The 13,668-nt window shown below is 42.4% G+C and overlaps 1 protein-coding gene across 1 annotated transcript in view; it reads right to left on the bottom strand.

Annotated features, from left to right (window-relative positions):
* The window catches only part of scospondin (subcommissural organ spondin), an 87,747-nt gene that overhangs the window by 62,290 nt on the left and 11,789 nt on the right, over window positions 1-13,668 (bottom strand). The window contains exons 14-35 of the mRNA XM_037080137.1: window positions 12,902-13,074; window positions 12,518-12,736; window positions 12,266-12,431; window positions 11,690-11,942; window positions 10,398-10,608; window positions 9,815-9,909; window positions 9,482-9,738; window positions 9,236-9,370; window positions 8,223-8,425; window positions 7,910-8,037; window positions 7,259-7,368; window positions 6,974-7,123; window positions 5,175-5,268; window positions 4,876-5,085; window positions 3,483-3,688; window positions 3,218-3,332; window positions 2,773-2,894; window positions 2,457-2,630; window positions 1,686-1,919; window positions 1,419-1,541; window positions 1,011-1,108; window positions 24-255 (exon numbers count right to left, since the gene is read on the bottom strand). Coding sequence (XP_036936032.1) covers window positions 24-255; window positions 1,011-1,108; window positions 1,419-1,541; window positions 1,686-1,919; window positions 2,457-2,630; window positions 2,773-2,894; window positions 3,218-3,332; window positions 3,483-3,688; window positions 4,876-5,085; window positions 5,175-5,268; window positions 6,974-7,123; window positions 7,259-7,368; window positions 7,910-8,037; window positions 8,223-8,425; window positions 9,236-9,370; window positions 9,482-9,738; window positions 9,815-9,909; window positions 10,398-10,608; window positions 11,690-11,942; window positions 12,266-12,431; window positions 12,518-12,736; window positions 12,902-13,074 — 3,708 coding nt within the window. The remainder of the gene's footprint in view (window positions 1-23; window positions 256-1,010; window positions 1,109-1,418; window positions 1,542-1,685; window positions 1,920-2,456; window positions 2,631-2,772; window positions 2,895-3,217; window positions 3,333-3,482; window positions 3,689-4,875; window positions 5,086-5,174; window positions 5,269-6,973; window positions 7,124-7,258; window positions 7,369-7,909; window positions 8,038-8,222; window positions 8,426-9,235; window positions 9,371-9,481; window positions 9,739-9,814; window positions 9,910-10,397; window positions 10,609-11,689; window positions 11,943-12,265; window positions 12,432-12,517; window positions 12,737-12,901; window positions 13,075-13,668) is intronic.

The following is a 13,668-nucleotide window of genomic DNA, read 5'->3' as shown; positions in this document are numbered from 1 at the left end:
CTAGTACATGCCCGCCTCCTTACCAGGGCAGGTGATGTTGAAGCATTGTTGCCTCTGGAAGTCCTGTCCTCGACAGTGGCGCAGTGGGTCTCCTGAAGGGCAGGTTCTTTGACGGCTCATGTAGCCTGCACCACAAGATGTGCTGCAGGGACTCCATGGAGCCCAGGAGCTCCAGCTTCTACAGCCATGCTCATCAGAGGGACCTTCTAGTGTTGTTAGTGAGGAGTCTGGGCAGTCAGCCACACCATTGCACACCTTTGTAACAAAATCAGGTTAGCAGACAGGATGGGTTGAATGAAACTGTAGGTGATAAGCATTCATTTTTGTAGCTTGGGTTTTGTAGCTGAGAGGAAATAATGAAATTGTTAACATTTTTTCAGACATAGGCAAAACAGCTGTATCTGAATTAAGATTTTTTTTCCTAAATGTAATAATTTAAAGGAACAGTTCACCCAGAGATGAATTTCAATCATCAACTCCACCCCTCATGCTGATGAAAAGCTGGGTGAAGTATCATGCTCCACAAAACATCTCTGGACCTTCACAGAAAGCCACCAACTGAAGTAGCTTGGGACAACCGTAAAATAACTCCAAACTGTTTATCCAGCATAAGTCTCTGGAGGTCCAAAGATCCAACATCAATTTAGAAAGAAAGTTAATTAGATCCTCAACATTCAGTCAAGCTCATTCACACACTTCAGACAGGATGTGTGCCAATGCTTTTATATCAGCAGCTACAGTGAAGATTTCAGCTTACAACGTTAGTTAAAAATTAATTTTTTGTGTGTCTTTTCTTTTAACAGCACAGCACAAATATCAACATGCAACCATTTTGCAAACTTTCGGAAGAATTCAAACTCTCAAATTATGATGCAATTATGCAGTGCAACAGCTGAAACTGTTTTGCACCAACGAGGCCAACCCTTTTCGTACCTAATCAAGCACTCACTGCCAAAAATACATAAAGTTTGGCTTCCTGATGGTCAATGCCATGTCAGTCATTGACTTACCACATTAAAGGGGACACAGGATCCATCCATACAGGTAAATTCAGAGCAGGTGACAGTGGTATTCCTACCACCAGGGGGCACTGGTGAGACAGTTTTATCTGGACAAAACAACATTTGAAAAATATCATCAAACACAACAGAGATTACATCAGTCATCATCAAATGTGTAAATATAAGAAACAAGGATTTAATCAGCCTTCAGGTTTCCTTTCCTTATTTCTTCCCCTCTCTCTCTATACACCCCTGCCTTCCATCCTCTCAGTCGTCGTTCTATCCCCACTTCCTTTTTAATCCCCATTCTTTCAACATTTTGTAAGATCTTCTTCAGTCAATTGCTCCGTATCCTCACTCCATCCATCCACACCGTCATTCCCACCTTTTTTTTTTCCCTGTTATCTGAGAACTCACCACACACCAACTCATCGTCACCCCGTGGACAGTCTGGAACGCCGTTGCACACTTGGGATATATTCACACAGGTGCGGTTGTCACACGAGAAGCTGCCTGGACATGGAGGTATCAATGTAGAGCCTAAGAGACGGATGGAATTATTGTCAGTGTTCATTAACACAATTTTAGACACCAAAAAACTCTTAATGTGGCTAAATGATATCATTTGTAGGGTTTTCTCAATGTTTAAAGTATATTTTGTGCCTTAACCTTAGCATTACTTACCACAATTGTCGACACTCTCATCCGAAGCATCCCTGCAGTGTGGGGTGCCATCGCAGAGCTGCTGGTAGTCCACACACTGGTCCCCACTTTGGCAAGGTACCTGGCCAGGGCCACAGGGAGCAGCACACTGCTGCTCATCACTGCCATCCATACAGTCTGTTTCTCCGTCACAGCGCCAGGCCTGAGGCACACACTGCCCACCAGTGGCACAGCTGAACTCATAAGACCTACAAGCTGGAGAATCAGGGGTTGAATAAGGACTAGCCCATGTGTACACAGGGTTTTTTGGAAAACAGGGTATAAGGAATAAGGAGGTTAACTGTTAGGTATCTGACGACCTGAGTATGAGACTCAAAAACCAACTATCTTTATCAAAATCACTTTCCAAGTTCGCCTGTTGCTATAATCGTCCACCTTAATGCACACACAATGGCTTGCCGTCTCTGTCTTCTCTCTCAGTAAATGCCTGATCTATTGACTTTCTTATCAGAATTATGTTTTATAATGTGGCCCAAAACCACATCTCATGTTTTGGAGTTTTCCACCAATGATTAAATTTTCAAAACAGCAGTTGAGTTACGTGTGGCCACAATGGCCTTTTCCAAAACTTCTGTCTTGAGTGACCTAAAATGATGTTTGTATGTACGAAAGGTAAAAACAAATAGAAAAACCTATGATCTGAGAAATACCCACCTCTATGTAGAAAAGACCTAAGGGAAACACTGAGTAAAAAAAATCTCCTCCTAAATCTCTAATCATGACTATCATTACCTGAAGTGGGCGTAGTCAGGGTGACAGTTGAGGGTAGCGGTGTAGTGATAATGGTGTGGCAGTTGGTTGTGTTCTCATCCTCTCCTCTTGGACAATGTGTTGTTCCATCACACAACTGAGTAGTGGCAACACATGTACCATCACTACAGGCAAACTGGTCAGGAGCACAGGTCACTGCCACACACAAGGCACATGAAATGTGATCAAACCATGGAGGGCAGCTTTGGGCAAAATTGTATTCATCTCACAGCTGACACAATTCTATATAAGTTTGATGTAAGTGATGAAACTATCAATGCTGTTTTATGATTTGTACCTTTACTTGGACACACGGCTTCGTCTGCTCCGGACGGGCAGTCTCTGAGTCCATCACAAACTCTGTCTGCAGGGACACACTTGTCCCCAGGACACTGAAACTCCCCTGGTCCACACACACACCTAAAACCAGCCAATAATATTTAGATAATAATCGCATCAAGAGCTGTAACCATTGAAACTCCCCTGGTCCACACACACACCTAAAACCAGCCAAAAATATTTAGATAAAAATCACATCAAGAGCTGTAACCCACTAAGCTAAAAGAAAATCAGTGTGTCGTGAAATCATCATTTCATGGACATTTAAAAAAAAAAACTGTTAAGGTGTGTAATAAATGTAGCATTCAGAAAATGTCACAGAGACACTGATGAAGAAAGTTCAATATTGTTTGTTGCCTATCAGCATTAGAGAGCACCAAAACTCAGCAGAACTGAAAACCCACCCTCTCTCATCACTGAGGTCGCCACAGTCATCATGCCCATCACAGCGGTGCAAGTAGAGAATACAACGTCCTCCAGCACACAGGAATTCTCCCTCGTCACACACCACACCACAGTCTTGACCAACAAAAGTACAGTTCATTGAAGTCACATACACACTGTACAAAAAATAATCATCAAGGTGTGGCCACATATGAAAACACAGAAGACAAGTGTACCTTTTGTTATACATTTGCTAACATGGAGTGTAGTGCAGTGATAGATTACCTTGCTCATCAGACCCATCAGCAAAACCACAGTCCAGCCGTCCATCACACAAACGACTGGCAGGCAGACACTTTCCACTGGCACACTGAAACTCCCCTGGTGGGCAGAGGGGCACGGGGGTGGAAGGTCCACAGAACTCCTCATCTGATTGGTCAGCACAGTCTGGGTGGCCATCACAACGTAGAGCCAGGTTCATACATGGTCCACTGCAGGGTTGGGGTCAATTTACTTTATTTCAGATTAGAGTGACTCTTTCACATAGAAATACGAATAAATATCTAGAGCCATGTCATGAGACATGAGACTTTGGCTGTGATGCTCACCACGAGTGAGGCAAACATGTATCATCTAGCAAACTGCTAGAAGTTATCATGCATGTAATTTCACATTAACTGCTGTGGTAGCTAGTATGTAATATTTAGGAAAAAATTGCAAATATTGTTGTAATAATATGCATGCTAACACTCACATGCTAAACATTACATGCTAATTTTTGTTCAACACACCTGAGGGGAGCCTTTGAGAACAGGTCTCCACATTCAGTAAACATATTTCAACAAACAACAAAATGTGTTTATTCTGCTTCCATAATTTGCTAACTTTGCATGAGTTAGCCCATGACACTTTGCATTTTAGCTTACACAAAATCTGTTTAAAGTTGCAACAGACATTTGGTGTTATTGTTGGGGCCACTGGGGTCAATTTTTTTGTTTACCTCAGGGTAGCAACTACCAACAACACAGGACAAAACAATTGTCTACAATTGACATGCAAAAACAGATATATATGGTTCCAGGCTGCCAGCTGACTGAATCACCAGTCAGCCTCTATTTTCCTTGCGAACCCTTCTAAACGCTGATGGTGTCATTATTCTACATTACATTGTGCAATCAATATTTATTTCATGATGATACATAGACCAAAAAATCTGTCTACCCTTTGGGAAATTTGAATGTATCCAATAAATGTTATCCAGATGTTTCACTCTGTCCAGTTTTCAAGGCTGGAAAACAAACACTAACATTATGTGAGCTTATTTGTTAGCATGGTTAAAAAAATAATACAGGTCTATCTTGTATTCTTTATGTGTAAAAGGTTGGCAGTGGCTCAGGCATAGAGCCACCGTCTTGTTGGTCGGCACCTTGCATGGCAGCCACCACCCTCAGTGTATATATGTATGAATTACATACATTCATACAGTCGCTTTGGACAAAAATGTCTGCTAATAGACCTAAAATGTAAATTTAAAAATGCCTCCACTCACTAAGTTTTGAGGTTATGACATCATGTTTGATTTATTCTGGCTGAGCATAATCCCTCAGTTATTAGTCTTCCGTATCTCAACCTGTACGATCTGTGCTTATTGACAAACTAAAGTGAGTTTTGGATTCACCTTGGCATGCTGGTACAGCTGAAGTGGTCTGGAGAGCAGGTAGACGGGCAGACCTCATCTGAACCATCACCGCAGTCATCTTCGTTGTCACACACCCACTGGGAGGGGATGCAACGCCCCCCAACACAGGCAAACTCAGATTCCAGACAGGGAGGGGAGACAGGGGGGCAAGCCACACCCTCACACTGCCACACACCATCCTCACAGGAACTGGACAAACACAGGCAAAAAAAACCTCTGATTTGTGACAGGGGAAAAAAGAGTGGAATATACTTTCATAAGCATTCAGATCAACTGACCAGTTCTGGCAGTGTTGAGTGACGGTACTTCCTGGTGGAAAAACGGACCCATCCCACTCACATGGACACTGAGTGGGAACTACACAGCTCTCCCCTTTTGAGCAGAAAACATACAGACAATTCTGCTATTTTTTCATATTTGCCAGAAGTAAAAGAAAATTGTCCTGAGGGTGGAGCAAGATGAAAGAACATCTTATTAAAATCAGAGACTTCAAATGATCAAATTAAAACATACTATCTCCTTAGGCCATCTTTAGGCCAAATTTGGTAGAAGTCAAAGTTCACCTGTCTAAAGCAGAAAAGCTTCATCTACTAGGAAGCATGAATGTGCTCAGTATATTTCAGTGCAATCTGCACATTATATTTTGATGTATTTTTTGATTTTTCAAATCAAATCTGTCTGTTGGTGGCGGTTTCGAAAACATTAGGCAGTCACCAAAATGCATTCACTCCATCTGACTAGGCAAGGATCTATGCTAAAGGTTGGTCAATAAAGCATGATAAATGATCCTCTGGGGTACATGAATATCAACACTTAAAGACCTCATTTTATTGCCGGTGCAAAGTGGCACGTGTATTAAATATATACATTTATCTTAGTGTATTATTCAGATAGTACAATTGGCTTCCAGAGGCAAGTACATAATGTGCATAAACTCTGCTGTAATGACCAGAAAGGCTGCTTTTAATCATTTTATATGTTATAGTAATGTCAATACAGACAGTATAGTGGCACATTTAAGCAGCAAAACCAAAAGCTGTAGTTAGAAACGAGACAGGACAGAGGAAAGTCTCCAGATAGAACAGCATGAAGCTATTTATATAAATTTTAATCAACAGCTCTGATGGAGCTCAGGATTTATCAGGAAGTCAGCTGTTTTACTCAAAACAATTTAACTGTAAGAATGTGAAGATGAACAGACGCTGTCGGCGTGTTGATTTAAATAATCAAAGAAGTTAAGCAGCTGTGCGATGTGCGTAAATTCTCTCTCTTAATGGAGAGCATCCTTATCATTTCTGCTGCCAGAGGATTGCTGCAGGTAAGGCAATACATATTTTTCTTGTTAACAATGTATTATTTCACCCACTCACATCTCATCTCTATTACTTTTATGAGCTGGTGTTGTATTGAACTCCTTTTCCCATTAAAATCTGTTTATCTATGGCCCACCCATCAAAACAGTGAAGGAAGAGCATGTTCACAAAAAACTTGAAAACCAGATACTGTGCACATACCACTGACCATGGGAAGCACTGAAAACGAACCATTTTTGAGCAAGGTTTCTCTCTAGAAAGTTGTTTTTTTTTGTAGGTTCTATCATTTTCTTAAAACCGCCTTCATTATAGCACAGGGGAATGCTTCCTGTCAGCTGGAAATGTGACTGTCAGATACTGTAACCCTTGTGTTAATGGGGTACAGGAGATGGGGACCAGCTGCCACATAGCTGTCCTTCAGTGAAGAAGAGTACCGTTGTTAAAAAATGTTATTAAAGGGAATGGAAAATTACACCCTGGTGTCATTTATGGTATGTCCAAATCTAAGTTCAAACACAACCCCTTTGCACCTTACACCCTACTTTGTGCCCAGATTATGTACTCTTTAACAAGCAGAAGTGAGTTTGACATGCCCTAAATGCACCATGGACTACAGATCACGCCATATAGATTGTTTAAATAGGGCCCTGAGTGTTGAGGAGGATCCAACTATCCATAAATGAGATGAATGCGCCCATTAATACATTAGAAAAAAAGTCTTGCACCCTCAGTGGTTCAGGATTAGTTTGGTTAATCTGTTTTACCATGGAGGACTGTGCCAGCAGGACAGAAGCAGCCCTCCACACAGGAAAGAGCATCACACTGTGAATGTGGACTCTGCTGAACACTGGGACACGAGGGAGAACAAGCTGGACCACAGGGATCATAAACCAGCCCATTGTCACACTGCAGAGCTGCAGGTAGGGAGGGAAACAGAGAATAATTAAAGAAAGACAGCAGGACTAGGACAAAAAAAAAACAAGTTTCACAAAAGACAGGAGTAAAGATACATGTGCAGTGTGTGAGGGTGTTGTGTGTCTTTGACATACGACAGAGCTCCTGGGACCTCCAGCGGATGTAAACCCCTCTGCGGTTACACTCTTCAGCATAGGCAGCAATGGCTGTACAGAGACACTCACAGTCGCCACCTGAGTCACATCTGAGACATATACAATACAGTGAATTAGTATGGGCTGCTGCATGGTCCTTCTAATACTGTAGGAAAAAAAAGATGAATGAGGTTTTGTTAAAATGTGAACACATTCTACATTTCTGCTAACTTAAGTGGAACATTACTTGGGAACAGTTATGTATAAAGAATTGTTCCCATATATGAATAAGAAAACAGTTTGCATCTCAACAATGTAGGTTTCAAAAGGCTGGGCAAATGTTGTCAGAGGCAGGCAATTGACTCAAAATGTTTCAAGGGGTTTTCAGGATAATTACATCTTTTTTTGGTGCCAGTGAATGGAGTTTAGTAAATTAACCCTGGTATACACATTCTCATGTGAATACCAGGGTTCATTTACTAAAATCCAAAATGCTGAAAGTTAGGAAAAATGGTTCTAAAATCAGTGCATGGGGCAAGACACATTATTTTTTGTATACAGCACAGGTAGTGGACATAGAAAGCAAGTAGAAGTGGACTTTAAAAGCAGGACATTTTGAGGCATTCAGTGTAGATTAGTGTTGTCACTCACCCACAAGCATCAAAGACACACCAGTCATAATACTGCTGGAAAGGCACCTCAGCATGGCATAGAGAGAAGAGTTCCTGAGTCAGGATGGCACACCTTTTCCTGGCCCAGGTCATCCTGTGGGGGTTCAGCTGAACAAGACAAAGAGAGAGCAGGTAATGCGCTTCTGCATTTGTGTCTATGAGAAAAAGCAAAACTGGACTTTTGGCAAAACTGATTTGCCAGACAACCAAAAACATGCTCCTCCAAATGTGTGTGTGTGTGTGTGTGTGTGTGCACTTATGTGTATGTGTGCATGTGTCTGTGTTGAACTCACAGCACAGGGGTCTCGGAGGTCCTGGTCTGCCACATCAGGGCAGGAGGGGCTGACCTTCCAGGAGTTTCCAAACAGCTCGGCAGTGGACTCCACGATGCCCTGTCGTGTCGTAAAGTCATTCTCTGTGTCTCCATCAAAGTTTCCACACAGCCCTCCAACCCGACCCCGCAGGTGGGCCGCAACACGTACATATACTCGCATACCTGCAGACATTATGTCGAATGAAAAATACATTACCACTGATTTGTAACTAGCCCTCAGCTAAATTTCTGAACAATAACGTTCAAAATTAAACTAGAGTAAATCATATTCTAGAAAACAATTAAAACAAATAAGTGGCATGTCTTGGCATACAGATTTATAAATAAGAAAATAAAAGAAATTGACAAAACCATTTACAGAGTAGAGACACATGACCTGAGCATGAAAGGGTTATTTAAGACATCATATAAAGGATGAGCTATCCCAAAAATTAACATTCTGTCATTATACCCTCATCCCCACATTAAAACATCATTGCAGAATGCTCCTAACAGATTAACAAAATTAGATGGAGAAAAAAAAACCTTTTTGCCATACAAGCTCGTCCAAAGTTATCCAAGTCTCCAGAAACCCCAAGATTCAAAATGGATTTGTAAAGCTGTTATTTACACCCTCAGTCGAGCTTCAGACAGGATTCAAGCTAAGGCTTTTAGCTAGGTAGCCACAGTGTACAGATACAGCTTTTGAAAAGGTTTTAAAAAAAACATCTTTTCATATCAAGTCAGTATTCTGGGCTTCAGGAGAATTGGATAACGCTGGAAGAGCTGTAAGTTTTTTTTACCCCAGCTACTTTAGCTGTTTAGGGGAAAGCTGCAATGCTGTTTTGCCGTGAAGCTCCAGAAATGTTTTGTGGACCACAAAACATCACCTGACTGTCCATCAGCATGTGGGTGAGGAAATATTGACTGAATTTTTATTTTTGAGTGAACTTATCCTTTAAGGTTGCAAAAGGCGAGGTGTGTGTGTCCTACCTCCATCCCATAGCAAAGTGACCCCCAGCCGGGAGGAAAGGGAAACAAACAGTCCGACTCTTTCTAGAGTCAGACCACTGCCACTGTAAGACTTTGGTAGACTGACTGGCATCCCATTTACTGTCACAGCTTTACCTAAAGAACAGAGACAAGAAAGCTTACCTCAAGCAGCTCTTCCCTAATACATAATCTGTCTTTTGTCCCTAACAATAAGCCTCTGCTTCCCCACACCATCAACTCTCCTACCTCTCAGCAGATGTATGATGGTATTTCCCAGACTGAGGGTGACCGACTTTGTACAGGTGACCCCGGTGCTCCCGCAGGGCACATTTTCTGCCGTGACACTGAACAAACCGCTGGTTTCCCTCGCCAGCACATACTGGCAGTCGCCCAGGAAAGAGTAACAGCGGCCATCGAACGTCACATAGTGTGGATCGCCAGTTGCCACGCACACGCCAGCACAGGCAGACTGGCTGCAGTGCCAGCGGCGCTCCTTACACACACTGCAGGAATCAATAAAGAGTTGAGAGGATGAAATCACAAAGATATGTGATGAAATGTGACAGCTGCATACGTTACCATGTGTTGCAATCTTTGATGATGGTGTCGTTGCTGTAGTAAAGCCGACCGTTATGGTGGCATGGGCACTCATCTGGCAGAACACAGTGATCACCCTGCAAAGTAGATCATCCAGTAATCAAAATATAGATTAGATAAAATTAAAGTGGCTCTATGTACGAATCTGATTCAAAAACATTCAAAAATATGCTAAAATGATCCACAGAATGTGACTAAATACAGTTTTTACACTATGACATTGTGTTGCAAAGGTATCTATTGAAGTTAGCATAACCAGCTATCGACAGCCAGTCCTGGTCCAAAGCCTCTGCACTAGCAAGCTCCCAGTCTGAACTGCTAGCTGCATGGGGAACTGAGAACTAAGAGCAGCTACACTTAGCAGTAGTTACTGGCTACAATGATAGGCTCCCTGCCTGTTTGTTTTGAGTGTGCAAAACAGGTGTCAAATTCTTGCATTTTGTAAGTGTCTACTATCTGTGTTTCCCCTTAATTAATCAGACATGCCTGAACGCTAATGTCTGTAGGGTCACTTCACATTTTAGAAAAATATTCAATTAAAAAAATGTATACATTTTTCACCCACCAGTAGCACAGTGCCCTGAGGACAGACGCAGCCAGACAGGGGCTCTCTGCAGCTCCGCTGTGTCTCACCGGACCCCTGCTGTTGGCCAGGAGGGTCCAGGCTTGTGCAGGTAAGGAGGCAGGAGCGTGGAGAGTAGATAAGTGAGCCTGGACACTGGTTCACCTCCTCACAGGGCTGCTGAGTGCAGTTAAACTCTCCCTGCTTACATACACTGTGAATGGAAGGAGAATGAGCAGAATTTCAACTGACACTGACTGAAGGGAATTCATTTTTTTAACTTTAACACCTACATTAAATAATTCATGGTGTGTGTGTGTGTGTGTGTGTGTGTGTGTGTGTGTGTGTGTGTGTGTGTGTGTGTGTGTGTGTGTGTGTGTGTGAATGGGGGGGGGGGCTAACAAACGACTCACCCATGAAGCAATGATCATTGTGGGTATGTAGTGAAGAGACACAATGAAATCAACCTATCCTGTATCAAAGAGCAGGACATAGGGTGATTTCATCAGAGCTCTTGCACCACCAGGGACTGGGGGACAACATGTTCTCATACTCAACATAAAAATTACACTCAGTGTAAGGCAAGCATATCCTTAAATATAGATTTTGCTCAAACCGTCAAAGTGTAGTTTTTTCTGTTCTGATAGCATTAGTTAAATTATCAGGTTACAAATAGGTTAATGCAATCAAATCTGAAAATTCGTCATACAAAAATGTACCTATTCCTTTACATAAAAATAGCACCTAATAAATCTGTTTCAGGGATTCAGTTAGCTCATGAGATCAAGACTCATTCAAAGATACTAGAACCATGCTCATGAAACTGTGCCAATATTATATTGTAGGTGCATGACAATGCACTGACAATAGAGAGAACATGCTCATGCCCTCTGATTCTTTATCACAACTGACACATGATAAAATCAGTGCACAGTAAGCCATAAAAGAGAAAGGACTGCTTTTATGATGTGCTGTAAAAAATCATCTTTGCAACTGGGTCAGTATGAGCTTGAACCTAATTAACCTCTACCATGACATTTTCTTTGACAGGTTTAACATGTCTGCTGACTTTGTTGCAAGAGTACTGTATCCATGCAGCCTTGTTTAGGTCTAACTTACATTTACATTTATATTTAGTACACCTAAGGATATTCTGCCAATAAAAGTCAAAGGTTTTGATGAGCTCAAATCTATCTAGCAGATATAATAGTTTAAGTTGTGGTTTGATTGAACCAAGTAAATTGGATCGTGCTCACAGCAAACCCTTTTTCAACGAATACTCAGTTTCTACACACCAGGTATTGCAGTTGTTTTGAATAACAGCCCCAGGCTGGTACATCTTGTCTCCTTGCACACAGGGACACATAGTGATGGGAACACACTGGCCCTGGTGGTCCTGCACTAGTCCAGGTGGGCACTGGCAACCTGGGACACACGTCTGAAGACCCATCTCATCACCACCATCATCGCAATTCCAGCCCTGTGAACAGGAGCTGCCACAGGCACGACCACATTCCTGGTACACCTGACCTCCTGAGCACTGGACCGCTGCGAAGACAAGACAAGAGAAAAAATTGAAAAATCTGAAAAATTCAAAATAGCTCGGTACACCAAGGTTAAACCGTAGTGGCACAACATTCTGTCAGAGTTTCTCAGGAAACTGTTTCAGTTGGAAATGTCCATATGAGGGTGTACAGACACACACACATTTCTAATTCAAGTTTTGTAGCTTCAAAGTACTACTGCCAACCTTACAAAAACAGAAACCGTAATGAGCTTTAAGCCTCCTTTACTCCACACACGTAAGCTCAAAACAACGTGCCAAATCACACAAAATACCAGTCACTTTAACCACTGGTCTCCACACTTACAGCAGAAGGTCTGGTTGCGCCAGTGAATGGGTACACCCTCCTGCGCGCATTGTCGGGTGTAGGCGGTAAGGATGGTGCAGTGACATGGCCTATGTGGAGTGCAGCCACAAACCTCCGACAGGCAGAGACGGAAATACGGCTCCCTCTCCACCACGTCATGACACGCCTACAAAGACAAATCACGAAGATGTGAATAAAAGAGAGATGACTGCCTCACTCAGGAGATCAGGAGATTAAGGAGCAACAAACTACCTGAAAGATGGTGCTGTGTATGACAGAGCACACTGTCTCTGCATACCGTCTCCTCTGGGTGTATGTGGCGCAGGGGTCAGGTGGAGCCCCTCTCGGTAAAGCACAATGCTCTGTTGTGAATTTCCCTGCAAACAATGTCACACTGTTCTCCACATCTCCTTCTGGGGTGGTGAAGTCATCATGCTGGTTCCAGGTAAGCGTTCCGCACAGGCCGCGTACCTTGAATAGAGGAATTAACACCTTTTTTTTTTTCATCAACAGCTCAAACAAAGGAACAACTCCATACAGAGGTATAGACCAAGTAAAGTATAGTGCAACGTGCTTGGAAAGTTAAAAACACAAGAAGAGCTCAAGTGAAAGAACCATCTGAGGCGTGAGGGTCACCTTGTTTGCAAAACCAGGTTGCAAGGTGATGAGAGCCAAAGGTCCATCTAGGTGCCAAAGCAGCTGGGCTCCAAAAGTCTTGATGAGGAGAAATGAAGAGGAGGCCCTATGGACAACCAGGTCCCCTGTCACCAAAGGCAACAGTTCCCTCTGGCCATTCAATGTCACTGTACCTGGAAGTAAGAATACCAAGTGTGAGCTACCACAAGGCTGTGAACAGTTTAAACACAGGGGATACAGTACAGAGGTGATTTACAGTGGCTCTCATTAACGCTGCAACACTGGAATGAAAACACATGGCAGGTGGGGACAGAAGGAATGTGCAAAAACAGCATGTAGAGCCGGAATATTTACACATCTCTCTCTATGAATTGATATTTTGAATGAATCTGGACCAAACCCAAGGTAAGTGTGGAAAGACAAACTAAGACTGTTTTGGTGAGTTTTAATTTTTTTGTGTTGAGAATGAAGTGTGTTTTCCGATGAATTCATGAAAGTGCAATTTGTTAGATGACTGATGAGTCTCTTTCCCAAGTTGTAAAATACTGACGTTCTGGTTTCGTGGCCGGCCCGACATACTGACCCAAATGATCAGTATTTGATGGGAACGAGTCAACAATCAACTATCTTTTTTCCAAAATAGCTTTTCATACCTTTAATAAAGATACTGATGAGGTGTAAGGGTAATTCCGTTTTGTGAGTTTATTTCATTCACCTGCTACACAAGAGCAAGGACAGCTTGTGAATTGAAGTGACTTATTGTACAT

The sequence above is a fragment of the Acanthopagrus latus genome, chromosome 19 (genome assembly GCF_904848185.1).
Source record: "Acanthopagrus latus isolate v.2019 chromosome 19, fAcaLat1.1, whole genome shotgun sequence".
Taxonomy (NCBI): domain Eukaryota; kingdom Metazoa; phylum Chordata; class Actinopteri; order Spariformes; family Sparidae; genus Acanthopagrus; species Acanthopagrus latus.
This window is presented reverse-complemented; position numbering and strand designations above follow the sequence as displayed.